General features: G+C 42.7%; 1 protein-coding gene across 2 annotated transcripts in view; it reads right to left on the bottom strand.

Annotated features, from left to right (window-relative positions):
• Positions 1 to 10,096: 10,096 nt before the first annotated feature.
• GFPT1 (glutamine--fructose-6-phosphate transaminase 1) overlaps positions 10,097 to 17,747 on the bottom strand; it is a 57,388-nt gene continuing 49,737 nt past the window's right edge. For both annotated transcript variants that reach the window (XM_045788148.2, XM_045788147.2), the window contains one exon: positions 10,097 to 17,469. In XM_045788148.2, the coding sequence (XP_045644104.1) occupies positions 17,425 to 17,469 (45 nt within the window). In that variant the 3' untranslated portion in view covers positions 10,097 to 17,424. The remainder of the gene's footprint in view (positions 17,470 to 17,747) is intronic.

A 17,747-nucleotide genomic window follows, 5' to 3' on the forward strand; every position in this document is an offset into this window, starting at 1 on the left:
GTGCTTGCCCTGTCACTGTGGCGGGCTGGGGCCTCTGAGAAGCGCGGGTCCCCGCGACCACGGGCCCTGCGGCGTCTCCACACGCCCCCTTGTGGTCACTGCGCGCCACTGCGGCTTCTGTGGCTCGGCCGCATTGCCGGTTGTCCCGGCCACACCCGGGGGTGCGGGAGACAAAAGTATGTGGCCAGACTGGACGCCCCGTCAGCCGCCCTCCCGGAGGCAGGTCTGGGCCGCCTCAGCACCTTCCGCTCGGCCGGGTGCGTCTGGGGCTCCGGGCACAGGTGGTGGCGGCGGCGGCGGCCGCGTGGGAGGAGCCGCGGGGTGACCTCTGCCCCTCCGCTCCTGAACCCCAATCCCGGCCGGCCGGCGCCCGCGGGGCCTGAGAAGTGCCTGACGCCCGGCGGCTGCTCCCCAGTTTTCCGGGAGGAGCGGAGGGAGGCCGCGGTGGGGGTGCGCAGCGAGCGGTGACAAGGGCTCCGAGGGCTCCCCGGGGCGGCCCTGCGGTTCCGCTCCAGCCCGGGCTCCGGGCGCACCGCGCCCCGGTTCGGCCGGCGTGCTGCGCCCCGCAGGGAAGGAAAGGCCAGAAAGAGGGAGAAAGGGCCTTGCCTGGTGGCCGCATTTGTCTCCATCCTCCCGCCCGACAGCTGGGGGTCCGTGCCCGCTCGGACTGACATAGGCCGGGGAGGTACTGCCCCCTGGTGGCCTCTGGCCGTCACGGCAACTGTCTTCGTCGGCGCACCGTTCCGGGTTCCCCCAGGGAGTTTTATCCGAGCGAGCCTGTGCTTCCCCCCGCCCCGGCCCGGCCCCCTCACACCTCCCTGGGGGTGGTAGGAGAGGGTCACAATAACAGCACAAAATAGCACTTTTCTGGTTCAACCCCATCTGCAGAATTGTGGATACTGTGGATCCGGACAAGTTCCAACCAATTAGTTCAACAAATCCGAGAGGCCCCTCTGTGACATAAGCTGACCCTTTCTCTGAGCATTGCACTCCCTCTCTTCCCAGTGCTCTGTTCTGCCCCCTAACATGGCCCCTGGCCGAGGCCCTAGGGGATAAAGCTCTGCTGCTCTGTACCCTCTCAGCTCAAAGCTGCCCTTTCCCTCTCACCCTAAGTGACTTTCCTTGGGGCCCTCATGCAAATAGCCCATCAGTATTATTGCCCCGTCCCCCCACCCCTCCCCGCGGTTCCCAAATTAGAATCTCAAAACTAAAGTCCATCCTAAATTGGCAAGGCACCTTTTTTTTTTTTTCAACATTTTAAACCGACGGTACTCTCGGATACTATTTTTGACAGAGAAAGTGTTAATTGGCTATAAAGGGAAAAAGCAGAGAATGAGGACATCTGGATCCCAGCACTAGCGGTCACCAACCAAATCCGATTCTGGAGGTCTCTTTGTGCCTGGCTCGTCCCCTGTTAAAATGGCAAGGAGTGAGTGTGGAAGGCTGGAATAGTAGGACCAGTGGTGTTCATGTGGGGAAGGAGGGGAAAGGGGGTACCTGGAGAAGAAACTTGAAAAGGAGATGATGTATCAAAGGATGAGACAGGGGACATCATGGTGGTGTTTCAGGCTCACCCACTTCAGGCGCTGAGCCCTGTAGTACATGGAGGGTCTGGAACTTTGGGGTCACCGGGGAGGAGCTCATGAAGCCAGCATGCTGGCCCCGAGGAGGGGGGCATGACAGACATCCAACCCAGACCTGGCAGAAGACATGAATGGATTTGTTCTCAAAAACTTGAGCAGAACTCCTGAGGACTTTCTGAAATGCCTGTGTCATTCGGGATGTTGGGGGACACTAAGGGACCCTGAAGTTGAAGGAATACAGCTAACGGATAGACCCTGGATTGGCTGCCCCCGGGGATACCCAGGAGACATCTTCGGGGTTCATCTGGATCACGGGAATCCTGGTGCCATGCAGACATACGTCATGCACTCTGGCACCCTTGGAAGAGAACCAGCTTATTCATTAGGGAAATGCGGGAAGGGACATCAGTAGAGAAGTCTGATGCTCACGGTTGGACATGGATCCTCATGCTCCCTGCTGGCTTTGGAGACCCCAGAAGGCAGTGATGAGGCAACACCTGAAGAGACCCCCACAGGCTGCTGAGCCTCTGAACAGGTCTAGAGCCATGTCCAGATATTCAGGAGGGAGAAAAATGCAAACAGCTTGCAGAGAGAGATTCCTCATTACTCCATGTTTCTAGAAAAAGGATGCCTGAAAGCACTCTTCAAGCTCCTATCTCATACCTCAAGTATCTAGGAGGACTGAGTCTTCCTGGAGACTGTGGGGAGCAGTGTCTGATGTGCCAGAATCTGGGACCCTCTAGAGGAATGAGCATGTAAGCTGGATCCAGCCGTTCCTGAGGCCCGCCAGATTCACCCTGCCTTTCCAGGGACATGATCCAATAAATCTGCTTTTGTGCTTCAGGGCAAGAGAGTAAGATTTTTCTTTACTCATAACCAAATGAGACCTCTTACAAGAGCTTAAGACTTCACAAATGATTGGATGTGGGCTAACAAGAGGGCGACATCTCGGGCAATGGCAATATGAAGTGTGACTGATTGGGCGGGGATGAGGGGAGGCACCAGTGCTCTTAAGAGAGATGACGAAATGAGGTAGTGGGAGTACTCTGTGCTTCCGAACGCTCAGTGTGGGCCGGTCCAGTAGACTTTAGATCACGAAAGGTCTGTTCTACAGTTTCATGTGGCCGGTCAGTCTCTCTTCCAATCACTAAACACCCCTCACCCTCGCACTTCAGATCTCAGTACTTAGCACTTTGTTTTGAAGGGTATTGAGTACCTCAAGAAAACCCACACAATGATGAAATCCTACCCAAGTCCAAATGGCATGGACTAGCTACACGCAAAGAACAGAGGCCCCTGCGGATTGAGGATTATTAAATATGAAGTAGGTTTGTCAGGAAAGACCTTTGTTTATATAAACAGTAGAAGCACCACCATGGTAACCCTGCTCGGTTTGCTCTGCAGCCCAGAAAGGCCTCCTGGCCAAATTCCCGCCTCCTTTTTCGCTGCTAGCCTACATTTTTTAAAAAACATCCCCAGCCAAAATTCCATGATCTGCCTGCTTGGTTTCCAGGCCCAGAAAATATCATTTTAAAAGTGCTGGGGAACCGGTTGAGACCACTGCCAAAGCTTCTAAATGAAAGCTCATTTCTCACACACACAGTCTCACACACAAAGACACGTTCTGTTTGCCAACTACAGTATGCTTTTCCTTTTTTATGCAACCCAAGTTTCCTTGGGCCCCACAGGCCTCAGGGCCAATGAAATAACCTCAACATATGGCCGGCAATAACCCTCGTTGGCTCTGGGTTTATCTCCCACCTGCTCCCAGAGGACTCAGGCCTCCAAGGAAGTGCTGCTGAGTAAGAGGGTTCGTGCGCCACTGAACAGACCCACCGCTAGACGCAGTGTAGCCTGTCTCTGCAGCGGTCTCCGCAGGGCTCCCTTGTCACCTCTATACCCTGCCCGTCAGCCAGGCCATTTGTGTGTGGTGAAGCTGTGGACAGCCTCTTGACTTCCCTTGTGTTGTGCTCGGTGAATGTGCCCGAAACCAGGCTGCTGTACCCACTGTCTTCTTGACACTTTAAGCAGACGATGCCCCTGCTATCCAAAGAACCCAAGCACATATCCAAGGGCTGGTCCGGGTGGGGGCACCTGGCTCTTCTCCAGCAGCTAAGCTCAAAGTCATCCTGTCGAACCCACAGGAGGCTACGCAGGCCCTTACCCAAGCAGGCTTCCGGGGGAGCCCAGCCCACCGTTCAGACATGTCCAAACTCGTCTGACCCGCTAAAACCGAGTGGGGATCCTTGAATCGCCCAAGAGCAACCACGAGTGAATGCAGCAGCGACAGCCACCCTCTTGTCTGCCGCCTGAGGCAGAAGATCCAGGCCCAGGCACTGGGGAAAGGATTGCTCTGCTCCAAAGAGAAAAGTAAATTGACATCAGATCATTTTCCAACAGCTTTTCCCACTTCTTAACATTTGCCACATGGCATTCTACATTCCAGTTTCCAAAAGGACAGGAGCGTTAATAATATAAGAGAAAGAAATAAAATTAGCTGGAATCAAGAACTTAATTATTTTCAAGCATGAGACTTATGGCTGGGCCTCAAGTATGGATTTTACCCAAATGATGTTCTCGAGATACCAGGGAAACCAGATCTGCAGAGATACAGTGATGTTGCAATAAATCGAGTTAAAGTTATTAACTAAGTTTGGTCAAATGTTGGATTTTTTTTTTAACTTGTCTTGCTCTAGTTTTTACTTACTTTTAGAAGTTCTTAATATAGGATATGTAGTACCTTCTCTCTCGATTACCTACTTCCCATTCACATTTCTGGTAAATTCCACCTTCCATGTGTTACATATATTACATTTGTTACACATATTACAGGATTAAAGGTCCTTTCCTACACATCCTCTCAAGTAATAAGTGTTTAGGAGCTTCAAGGCCCCAGTTCATTCTCAACTCAGGCTTCAATTCACACATTTCCAACTCAACCCGGGGTAGGTGGGAGCCAAAAATGACTTTTAGAGAACGGCAAATTGGCCTACCCTGGTGTGTTTGAATCCAGGCATCACACCAAGAAAATGATTCCTCTGCTTAGTTCTAGCACCAGCTGAGGAGCAGGAAGAGCAGCTGAGTAACTTTCTGCATAAATCAGGCCTTTTGCATCTTTACTTTCTTCAGTGTTACAAATATTTGAACTATATTAATGATTTGATACCAATTCCAGTGTGTTTGGGGGGGGGGGATAGAGGGATTCCCCACACCACCAAGCAATTGACTCAATTTTTTTTTTTTTAAGATTTTACTTATTTGAGAGTGAGTGAGAGAGAGCACGAGAGGGGGGAGGGTTAGAGGGAGAAGCAGACTCCCCCACTGAGCAGAGAGCCCAATGCAGGAGGCTCAATCCCAGGACCCTGGGATCTTGACCTGAGCCAAAGGCAGATGCTTAACCAACCGACACCCCAGGCGCCCCGCAATTAACTCAATTCTGATGCTATCTACCCAGAGACAGCCAGATTCCACGGGGAAAGGGCTCGGTCCCACAAGACTGACCCCACTTCATGTGACAGTTTCGAGCCCAGGCTGTTACCTGTGTTTCTGACCAGACTGGCTACAAATCAGAGGTTCCCCAACACCCTCCTTGGGTTTAATTAATTTGCTAGAGCAGCTCACAGAACTCGGAGAACCCATAAACTCACTAGATAGCCAGTTTCTAACAAAAGATATTAAGGGATATGAATCAGCAGCCAGATGAAGTGATCGGTACATAGAGCCAGGGATGTAGGAAGGGGCCCGCAGCCTCCCTGCCCTCCCCCGGCACGCCGCTCTCCCTGCGCCACCCTGGGTGCGCCAACCCCGGAGGGTCTCCGGACCCCATCCTTCGTGCTTTTATGGAGGCTTCATCACAAAGCCATGATTAACTCATTCGCCATGGTGACTGGCTCAGCCTCCAGCCCCTCTCCCCTCCCTGGAAATCAAGGGATGGAACTGAAAGTTCCATTCACCTAAGCACACGGTTAGTCCCTATTCTTAGGTGACCGAGGGGCTTTCCAAAAGTCACCTCAATAACCTAACAAACGACACTTTTAGGACACTTATCACGTAGGAAATTCCAAGAATTTTAGGACTTCTATGCCAGAAACTGGACGAACAACCAAATACATATTTCTTATTATAAACCACAATACCACAATATGCAAGGTCCTTCTGCTCTTATTATTTCAGTCAGAGTCACATCTGCAGGGCACACTGTGCTCCTTTCCACACCACCATCCAAACAACAGACTTCAGGAGTTTGGCCCAGGAATATAAAGAGATAAACGGCTGCTGAACACTGTAATGAGGATAAATCTAAATGAATACTGTATAAAATAATAAAGTCTTATGAGGTTAAATAAAAATATAATTAAAATATATGTTAAAAATAACATGTTAACGTATATTAGGAAAAATAGATTAACTTTAGAATTTGATGCCTAATATACGACTATTGTAATTTCTATAGAAATCCCTAAAAGAACAGAAACAGACTGTAACATCCAAACAGAAGTGAAAAAAATGGGACGATGAAAAAATATTTAACCCAAGATGAGGCAAAAAAATAGAGAGAGGGGGAAAGAGAAACCAAACAGAGCTGGCAGGTCAAAAAGAAAGCACAAAATAAAATGACAGATAGGAATCTAAGATATGTTTTTAAATGTAAATTAACTAAATGCTCTATTTGAAAGACAAACATTTCAAACTGGGTTTTTAAAACTCCAATAATATGCTGTTTGCAAGAGTTTAAATCTAAAAAAAGAAAGGCTGAAAATCAAAAGATGAAAAATATGTATCATGCAAATATTAACCAGAAGAAAGTTGGTGTGACTATATTACTAGGTGACAAGCTGAATTTTATTTCGTTTTTTAAAGGTTTATTTATTTATTTTTATTTTATTTATTTATTTATTTTATGGAGGGAGGGAGGGAAGGGGCAAGGGAGAAGGAGAGCGAGTCCCCAAGCCGACTCCCTGCTAAGCACACAGCCTGATGTGGGTGGGGCTCGATGTCATGACCCTGAGATCAGGACCTGAGCTGAAACCAACAGTTGGCCACTTAACCAACTGGGCCACCCAGGCACCCTGACAAGCTGAATTTTAAAGTAAAAGTTTACAACTAGAGGATGAAGGGGGTTCTTTAATAAGAAAAATGTTCATCAACAACAGCTTTAAACACGCATACATCTCATTATAACATCAAAATATGTAGAGCAAATATATGAGAAGAAATCTATAAAGTTGCATGAGAAGAGATGAGAGGATTCCACCACAGCAAATGTTAACACGCCTCTCAGAACTGAATGTATGAGCAAACAAAACAACCAATGAGGGTACAGAAGATCTGACCCACACAACTGACCATCGACCCTAATGGGCCCACTGAATAGCATTCCAGCAACAGCATAATACATTCACTAAATTCAAGCACACACAGAACACCTGGAAAAAATTGACCATATACCAGACTAAAAGCAAGTATTTGAGAGATTAAAATAATTCAGAGCATGTTCTCTGACCATGTTAGATACCAGTAACAAAATGGTAACTAGAATGATATGTTTGAAAATTAAGAAACAGTTTAAGTAGCCCATGAGTCAAAGAACTCGCAATGGAAATTAGAAAAATATCTTGCACTGAGTAACCCAAATACTACACATCACAACATAAAGCAATTTGTAGAGGGAAATTTAAAGCCTAAAAATGCCGGATTGAATTTCTCCTAGGAAGGCAACATAACCCACTTCATTAACAGATTAAAGGAGGAAAATAATGTGATGTCAGTAGAAGCTTTTGATAAAACCTAAGCAGCCATACAGGATCGAAAGACAAACTCTTAGCAAACTAAGAATAGGGAAAAACAAAAAACTTCCTTAACCTGATAAAGGGTGTCTACAAAAATCTACAGCAAATATAATACCTAATGGTAAAATGTTGAAAGTCTTCCTTTGAGATTAGAAGCACGAACAAGGAAGTTCCCATTACCGTTTCTATTCAAATTGTACTGGATGTCCTGGGCAGCCAAGTAAGGCAAAAAAAAAAAAAAAAAAAAAAATTTTTTTTAATGTGTAAGGATTAGTAGGGAAGAAACAAACCCAGTATTATTCACAGGCAACATAATAGTGCACATAGAAAATATCCACTAGAAATAAGTGAATTTAGCAAAGTCATAGCAAAACAAAGTCAACATACAGAATTTCATTTTATTTTCTATACCATCCAAAAAAAAAGAGCTGGAAAATGTAAGTTTAATTTTTTATTTTTTTGTAAATTTTTTAAAAGTGACATTGATAAGAACAAAAATTATCAAGTACCTAGAAATAAATACAACAAAAGATGTGCAAGTTCTCGGAATCTGTTTCCTTGTGGCTGCTGTAATTAAATTTACCACAAATTCGGTGATTTAAAACAACGGAGATTTATTCTCTTACAGTGCTGGAGGCCAAGTGTCCAAAACCGGTATCACGGAGTTGAAATCAAGGTGTTGGTAGGGCCATGCTCCCACTGGAGACTCCAGGGAAAAATCCATTTCTTGCCTCTTCAGCTTCTGGTGGCTGCACCATTCCCAAATCGGCCTCTGGTCAAAATGCTGGACAGCTTCTTGTGCATCAAATCTCTCTCCTACTTAGCATAGTCGTCTTTATAAATTTGATTCTGTCATTTGTCATTTTGTTTTTCTCACTTAGGATAGCATGTTTGTGATTTTGGATTTTGAGCTTGTTTCTTGGAATACTGTGGGAAGGCTTTGAGGCTTACACTGAAAGTTCATTGTTCCAGAAAAGATTCAGGTTTGCTTCTCCTAGGTGCCTGAGGGCTCCATCAATTCGGGGTCACTGTGAATGACCTCTCAGATTGAGGTTTTTTAGGACAAACGGGAAAGGCCAACAGTGACACAAAACCTGCATGGGGTCTAGCTGTGGTAAGGAATTCCCGTGGGAGACTCATCCCCCATCCACCACAACCGAGGCTGAGGCCCGCCTTTTCCCTGGTCGTAACCCTCTCTGACAGACTTCCTGGGTTACTCTTTGCCAAGAATGCTTTCCATTTTGCTGACTTCCCCCCTTTCTCCAGACTGTGGCTTTGCCTCGGGCCCCCACGCACAGCCCATTAGCATTGAAAAGATCTAGCCTCCCGGAGATCAACAGACACCCCCCCCCCTCCCAGGGTTGCCATCAGAGTCAGTACTCCACGAAATGCTTTCTTACTTTTTGCTTTGGAGAATTTTTTTTTCCTTGAGTTTTCTTTTGCCTTTTCTATCCAGCATTAATTTTTCTATCTCGGGAATTTCCTCATGTTATCTCGTCTTCAATATTGCCAGAAACTCCTGCTGCCACCTTTCTACCCAAATGGGCCCCTAATTTAGGTACGAGAATGGAGAACGGAGGAGGGGTCCCAACCTAGCTAAAAGAGAGAGAAGCAGAAAGTTCTGGCCAAGAGCCACAACTACCTGGGTGCTTGCTGAGGGAAAGGGAACACAACATGGGTAACGGAAGAGAAAATGTACAAATCTGTGTGTGTGTATTGCATAGATCTACAGAAACTATGTACTCAACCAGCTGTACACATGAGGGCTTAGTAGCAACGCATGTTGTCTTTCCTTGATATATATACATTTATATAATTAATCAACCTTCCCCCCTTCTAATTACTCTTAGGACCGTATGACCTCTTTTCAAGAAAGACTTTGAGAGAGAGAGCACTAGCAGGGGGAGGAAGTAGCAGGCTCCCCGCTGAGCAGGGAGCCCGATGCAGGGCTCCATCCCAGGACCCTGGGATCACGACCTGAGCCTAAGGCAGACGCGTAACTGACTGAGCCACCCAGGCGCCCCAGACTGTATGACTTTTATATCAAGGGGGATTATGACTAAGGGAGAGAAATGAACATCACATAGGGAGAATTTGTGAAATGAATCTTCTCTTCTTGGGAAGAGGGTGTGTCTTTGTTACAACAGGGATAGCTGCAGCATCAAGCAGAACCACCATATTCCTCTTGCTCTTCTGTGGAAATTTAAATATGGATACAAGGGTTGAGTAGAGATGCCAGGTAATCCAGAGGGTGAACTGCACTGACAATATCTAAGTTCCCCCTTCTACTGGATACTTATCCACAGAGATCCAAACAGATTTCACCAGTGACAGCCGCTTTTACAGAATTTGGGAAAGAGAAGTAGAAATAAGTACTCTGCGGTGGTAAACCGCAGACAGGTTAATGGGCCTCAGGCAGCTGCTGTGGGATTCGCCAACAGCTTCCACGCGTCTTTCTGGCAGTGACCCACCCTGGTGCTACAGCAGCCGAGACCCTCAACAGTAGTGGCTCCTTGCAATTCCTACACTGGCGGATGGCACAGTGGCCTCCCTCCCCTGCCTTTCCCGAGGCCTCCTAATGGCTGTGTAAGCCCAATTCCCCATGTTAAATCCTTCCTTACTAGAAATGCCAGTCGGTAGTGATTTATGATTTCCTGATCAAACTCTAACTCAGCAAGTAAAGGCACTGAAAGAAAAAATAAATAATACTATTTAGAGTGTAACTTAAGGTCAGCAAGCATTTTATTAAGCAAGTACTACAGCAAAGTCATTGTGCTTAGACAATGAGAAATATATGTATCATTTAAGCAGAACCCATCTGTCCACAAATCCTTCTCATATTATCTATGGACCTAGAGTACCCAGGATACAGGGCAGTGCAAGGGAAGAAGGGAAAAGTAAGAATTGACTGTTACATTTTGTGAAGGGTTGTCCATTTAAATAATGATCCAAGTTTTGAGGCATCCTATTTGGGCCTCATTTAAAAAATAACCTAAGGGGCACCTGGCTGGCTCCGTTGGTGGAGCATGAGACTCTTGATCTCAGAGTCATGGGTTCAAGACCCACATGGGATGCAGAGATTACTTAAAATCTTTAAAAATAAATTAATTAAATTAAAAATAACTTAAAAATCAGCCTTATCTTCTGATAGGATTATCAACATTCTCAGAGCTGCCCTTCCCTGGTTTCATCATATTGAGCCCAAAGGAACAGAGAACCATTAACATAGATAGGAATGTCACCCTTCAAGAAGGCCAAGTTGAGGAGACCAATGTGTCTACGAGTCAGCTAGCTTTTTTCTGTTCTGGGGAACTCCAGATTCTGTCCCCTTCACTCCTGGAACCAGGCATTCATGAGACAAATATGTCTCTGCTGAGAAAATAACTCAAAGCACTTAAGTTATTAATGTTGTGTCAGTAAAGTCAATTCTGCTTTCAGAGGCCACTTCACTTAAAACATTAAAAAAAAAACCCAAAACAACAAAAAATACAAAAACCCTACACATTAAGAAGTTTTAAAGTTAATTTGTTTCTTTCAAACAAAGAAATACTTTGAACTTTAATAACAACACATGGGTCCAAGTTAATAGCCAGAACATGAGATAAAAATCTTATAAGGATTTCCCACAGTTCCTAGGTTTCTACATAGCAGCAGTAAAAGTAAATTCAATATTGGGTTTACATTTTATTAAAGGATAAATACAAAATTAAGAAAGCAAGAGATAAAAGTCAAAGCAAGTATGCTCAATATTTCAAAACAACTCTCGTACAAAGCAAATGGGGGGGGGGGAGAAGCCCCCATGAATCAACCTGGCTACCTGCATTCGAGTCTACCAGAAACTTGAATTTACTATTTCCCTTCCCTGGGAACCACAAGCCTTCATTGTCTCAGATGTTCTCCATCCCATTAGAGGAACTGTTTGAAGACCAGGCTCTCTAACAAGTCCATCTCACATTGAACTTGCCACAGAACATCTATGACTGAGGATGCCACACTGGCATCAGTGAGGACAACAAGAGGACAAGAGTGTCACCTGTAAGGGGCTGCTGGCAGAAACAAACTGTAGTGACCCTGGTACATGTGGACCTTTGTGGCCTGGATGTTGTAGGACAACCTAAAATGAATGGACAGCCACCTGTGAGTCCCCAAATTAAGAATGTATTAGCTAAGAACCATGGGGTCATTTGCCCTTTAGGTAGAATGAATCTAGAATTCTCAATGAGTATCTCCTTCTAAGACCTCACCGTATTTACCTCCACCTCAGAACACATAAAGCTGAGTGACAGAGGCAAAAATGAACTCCTAAAGACCCCCGAGGGTGTGCAACAGCTGTGAGTTCCAGGACACACCTTATTATAGGCTCTGGTTTTTAAATTGTTGGATGCTTCTAAATTACTCAGTATATTATAGAAATTAAAAGCATATGAAAACATGCCAAGAGCTTCATCCTAATGGGTATAAACAGTCTTTTTAATCTTATACAAACAGAGGTAGACTGATAAGTGAGTGGAAGGAAAGAACTGTAACTCTATCCAAAAAGCATTTCTCTAATTGTTTACAAGCTCCATTTTTTATTCCATATTTTCAACTGTACATCCATACTTCATTTTCAAAAATCTCTTGAATTATGAAAAGGAAAATACGGCTACATAACAGCATTAGGAGAAATACATATGAGAAAACACATACGTGAACATTGGGATTTAAGCTAATAAATCATGTTAAAGTTCAAAAACGTGGCCTTTCAATCTCGGAAATAATCTCTTGTACACATGCTAACCAAAAAGAGAATAATGAATTTATCTTATTACACACATACTTCCAGGGAAAGGATCAGCTGGTTAAATAACCTGTAACCTGGCAACCTGTCTGCATATTATTACAAGATTAGTTTATAGCTCCAGGACGTTTAAGCTAATAAAGTTCCTACATCATTTTTTTTCCTACATCATTTTGTAAAATGGAGAACTATTTACCTTCAGATTAATGAGAGAAACTTAACCCTTACTTCTTTTCCTCATCCAAAAAAGTCAAAGAACTTCTTTTTCTTAAATGCCACTCCAATGAAAAACAGGCCTCTAAATTTTTAGGGAAATTATTTCTTGGCCTCCAGTAAGTACTCAGTAAACACTTCTGGCCAATTGAGGAGAATTTAAAGATAACTGTTTAATAAAAGTAAAGCTGGATTTTTTGCCAAAATGTGGCCCATGGAAAAAACGATCCATGCTGTGTGGCAGCCCCAGGCTTCGCTGCAGAGCAACACAGAGATGAGAGACTGGGCTCAGTTCTACGGGAAGGCGAAACAGCACAGCTATTCATTCCAACTACCCTGGCATAACTGTCTCCTGCAGAACACAGCGAGTGCTGTAAGCACTAGGGATAGAGATTTTCGCTTGCTGTTTATAAAAGGACCCTGTAAAAGGAATCTTTGTTCTATTATTAACAGACTGCCAGATACTACAGAAACTTCAGAGTACATGCTGTCTTGCTACTCACGCATCTTAAATATCCTTCTTTTGCAACTATCAATTCACTTATGCAAAGCTGTTGATCACTGTATACACTAGAAACTTGCTAGAAACAACACATTCTCACAAAAAAATTGTAAAAGACTTGAGAAGGTATAATATCTATGGAGTATGACATCAGAAAAAGTAGAGCCTTTGTTTTATCTAATGATCCTTTCTAAAAAATTGGCAAATTAGAGTGGAGACATAAACTTTTGATTATATTTATCCAATCATCTCTTCTTTTAAGAAACAATAGTAATGAATTAACTTCTAGCATCAGAAAAGTTTACTAACAACTGAACACTGGCTACATTCTTAGTGCAATACAATCTTTAACACATCTACAAACATGTACACACTTCAAATATTGGCAAATTGCTTCAAAATGCAATTCTCAGTAAGTTTTGGTAATTTATTCACAGTTCAAGGTTTGAGTTATTGGACTTACAAGACGTGAGGGAGAAATGACCAAATGGCTCAGTAAACTACACATTTATCTTAAAGAAGAGAAAACGGAAACAAAGCAAAGATTCTAACATCTCCAGCTCACAAGCAGTATAATTTAAACAAATACCAAAAGTTTAATTTAAGCAAAAAAAAAGAAGAAGAAGAAGAAGGAGGAGGAGGAGGAGGAGGAGGAGGAGGAGGAGGAGGAGGAGGAGGAGGAGGAAGGAAAGAAAAGGAAAGAGAAAAGAAAAGAAAAAAAGACACAAAGAAATCAAACAAACAAAAAGTCAACCACAGAACATTTAAAAAGCTAACAGGATCATTTCTGGATTAATTCTGAGTACCATAAAAATGGTAATTTGAGAATTACCTAAAACATTCTCATTAGCTATTATTTATGGTAGATTCCATAACATTGATACCGAGCTATTACAGACTTACAAGTTAATCTTCCTAGTCAACTACGATTTTCATTTTAACCGTGGAAATTATTGGTTCAAAGTGAATGTTATCAGTCCTATCGGTTGTCGTGTCATAGATCTGAATTTACGGTTAACCTCATCAAGCTAGGGAAATGCTGATATATTAATAATCCTTAAATATTATGAGAAAAAACTGATGTGTTAATTCCTCTAAACTTGAGATTCTAACGCGAAGAACAAAGAAAGTAATCTGAAGTAAGTTTTCATGAAGAAGACACTCTATCTGGTAGCCTGGTAGATAAAACCCACTAAATATGCGGACATAAGGCTAAAATACCTTCCTTTACCTCGCCCTTCCATGTCTTTGGCCTTCACAAATTCCGTGTGAGCTAGGATTTCTTTGTCAACAAACACTTTTCAATGACATTGTGCTTTTTAGAAAATCACTTAAGTTGTCACATATGACAGTTAACATTAGTCTTCCCCTTTTATTGCCAGAGTATATCCTAAGTTTTTAAACAGATAAAACACTGACTCCAAAGGACTTCTTAAAATGTTTGTTAAAGCAAACATTTCAGCTGGTCTTCCTTCTTTGAAGACATTATACATAAGGGCCAAATGAACATTACCAAGGAGCTAAAAGACAAGGGCTCCTTTTCCTCCTGTCCTCATGACTGGCTTAGGCCAAGAGACGTGTATTCAGAAGGATAAGACGGCATCATCTTAGAAACAACTTTCCACAAAACTGAGAGAGAAAGTCTGTGTGAGCTCTCTTACCCCCCCCCACCTGCACACTGCCCTGTGTCCGCTCCCCTTGAGCAGTACCGATGCTTGCTTCTTTCTCCCTTGCGCACCCCACCTTTGCCGCTCCTCAGCACACCACGGATGTGCGGTCTACGCAGCCTGCGGTAACAGCTCAACCCTACAAAATGCATCTTCTACCTCTTTTGATCATTATACGCCCCTAAACTTGGACCATTATTTAACAACCCAGCTCACCCCCCTTTCCACTCCCTCACCCTGTGCCTTGCAATGATCTTATTAGTCTTCACCAGTGATAAGTCTGCCTGGGGACAAGCAGACTTTGCTTTCGACAAGATGTCCTTTCCAGTTCCTGGCACAGTGACTTGCCCATAATAGGATGCTGACACAATTACAGCCCGTTAAAAACAGTGAATGTTAATTTTCCTCTTCCCATTCACTCCTATGGCACAGGGAACTTAAAAAAAAAGACAGAAAAGCCGGCTGACTGCAAAGTAACCATCATTTACTGGGCCATGTGTGAGATGCTACCCATGATCCCAGCCTAAAAAGGGCTCATGGCTGAGGTGCGGAACTCTAAGTTACATATGAGTGAATTTAAACTTTAAATGTACTACAAGAAAGAACTTTTTATATATAAAAAAATACCTTTCTTGCAAAATCAGATATTCGTATATGTTAATATTACATTGTTTTAACTGGGCATGCCACTTTTGAGTGATTTGCCTCATTACAGTATCTTTTTTGTGTTCGTAATTAATACATAAAAGCATTTAAAAAGCACTGCATTAAATAAAGTAGGAAGCAAGAAGGGACAAGAAGGAGAAACCATGTTTATTTGGAAAATATCACTTCTTTGATCTTTAATATTGGTTTTTGATACCAGTTCAGAACTTATCCTAGCTTGAAGTGTGTGTGTGTGTGTGTGTGTGTGTGTGTGTGTGTGTGTGAGAGAGAGAGAAAGAGACAGACAGACATAGAGGAAGAGAAAAAGAGAAATTGAAAACTAATGACTGATTTCACATATTTGTTCACTTAGAATGCTGACTCAAACTTCAGACCATTAAGAAATACTACAAGCCCATACAAATCACAGACATAAAATGCTAATTTAACATAAGAAATGACACCATACACATACTAAAACTAGCAGGCCTAAACAAAATAATCTCAGAAACAATTAAAATAGATAAATATAGCTATCACAGCTATATATATAATGTAAATAGTAACCTTATTTTATTTCTAAAAACAACCAGGTTTCTAGTCTCCATCTAGTACAGTCCTTCCAAAGTACCTCAAAATATGCAAAATATTTTTCTAACCCTAGTACACAAGCAGAATTCTGTGTTCCCCTGCAGCAATAGCTATTAGAAAATCTTAACCTCACCAAGAAATTCAAACACAGAAAAAGAAAAAAGCCTGAATTTAAATAATTATGCTAAATATCTTACCTTCACAATTTAAAGGCAAAAACTTTAGAAACAGAAGGACTTCACCAAAACACAAACACACTGCCCTATAAACCCCCAAGATTTGGCCAAAAAGCCCCGTAAAGAAATTACTACTCACGACATGTGGGTGTCAAACTAATATTTTACTCTATTTTAATCTAAATTGTTAACTTCCGTTTCTGACGTAAGCCAGCTGAAGGCACCTTGATATCACTTTACTTATTGGTATCTTCTTCATTCCTAAATATATTTCAGGGGTAGAACACAGACAATACAGAAATGCCTAGGGAACACTACTATATTTGAAGCAATCCTTCACGAGCATCAGTGTAAAGCATAGAGCTTTCTCTAAACCTAGCTCAGCACATACATTTATAGTCAATGATTAGTCAAAAGACTTGCTAATCTTCCAAACTACAAAGAACTTCCAACTGGCAGGATGGTACTAGCTTTATGCAACAAAGCAGGAAAGAGTTAAAATTCACTGCAGGAAATTTTTCCTCGGGACAAAAATTAGAGAATTCTGCATATATCAGTACTGACTCAATCTCAGTAGCAACTTTGTGTGGTGATTTCAAAGAACAAGTCATTAAAAACACACACACACACACACAAAACAAAAAAACAAAAAAAAACTACAGATACAAGGAAATAAAAACCAGCTTTACAAGATGGAAAAACTAGGAGTAGGACACCCCACTTGGAGGTCCCCCATCTTTACATGAAAAATCATGTTGTCAGTTGTCCAAAGCAGCTCAAATTTAAAGTTTCTGCTATGAAATTGTACAAATACTTGCTGTTAAGAATGGAGAAAACCAATGTACTACCATACTCTAGCTTCCTACGTTAACTCGACCTCCAGATAACAAGCAACAGGTCTGAGACACTCAGGATAACTTAACTTACATAGAAATCCCACCAAGAAAAGCTTTCAGTTTTTAAGTTCTACAGTTTGATTTAAAAACAAAACACAAATTTCAAAACAAATCACAGCATCTTTTCTTTATACGTAAACTTAACAAAAACTTAATTAAATGTCCAAGCACTAGCATACATTGCCACTGGCTTTAGATATTCCAATTAAATGTACTACACTTTGTTTGGGCTGAATGAATAGAAGCACGGTGAAACAAAGGCCAGTTACTCTAAAAACACACAATCCTCCCAGATTGAAGTGAAGGGCCCAGAAATCCAACACCCAGCATCCTTTAAAGAAAATGAGAGCTAAATCTTTGTGATAACGATTCCAATATAAATTCCATTATTTAAACTCCCCACAAATTACTGGAAAAATATGAGGTAATTTCACAAAAATCACAAATTGAGTGGAATAATTATAACCGATATATAAATAAGGATTTACTAAAAAAAGGCTTCAAAGGGTGATATTTTAAATCAAGGTGTTAAATACAAAAGGTGTCTTGTGTTGCTCAATCGCCCAGAGCTGCAGATGCTCCTTATTCTACAGTTACAGATTTGGCAAGATTCCGGGGGAAATCAACCTGCAAAAGAAGCAATATTTGAAGGATTGTACAGACTGGGGGGAGAAGAGCAGTGACTCTAAAGCAAATTACTTTTGTGTATAAAACCCGAAAACAACATGTTCATCAACCACCCTAATTACAGACGACAAAAGAACTAAAATTAGAAAACAGTCAAATAATGTATCTTAAAAATCTTGAAGTGAGGAAAAAGAATTCTGAAGGAGCCGACAGAACACGGGAAATGCTTCTGCGGTCCGCTATAAAAGTGGCAGCCCAATCGGAGGTTAATGGGCCTC

The sequence above is a fragment of the Ursus americanus genome, chromosome 7 (genome assembly GCF_024610735.1).
Source record: "Ursus americanus isolate L20-20 chromosome 7, mUrsAme1.1.p, whole genome shotgun sequence".
NCBI classification, from domain to species: Eukaryota; Metazoa; Chordata; class Mammalia; order Carnivora; family Ursidae; genus Ursus; species Ursus americanus.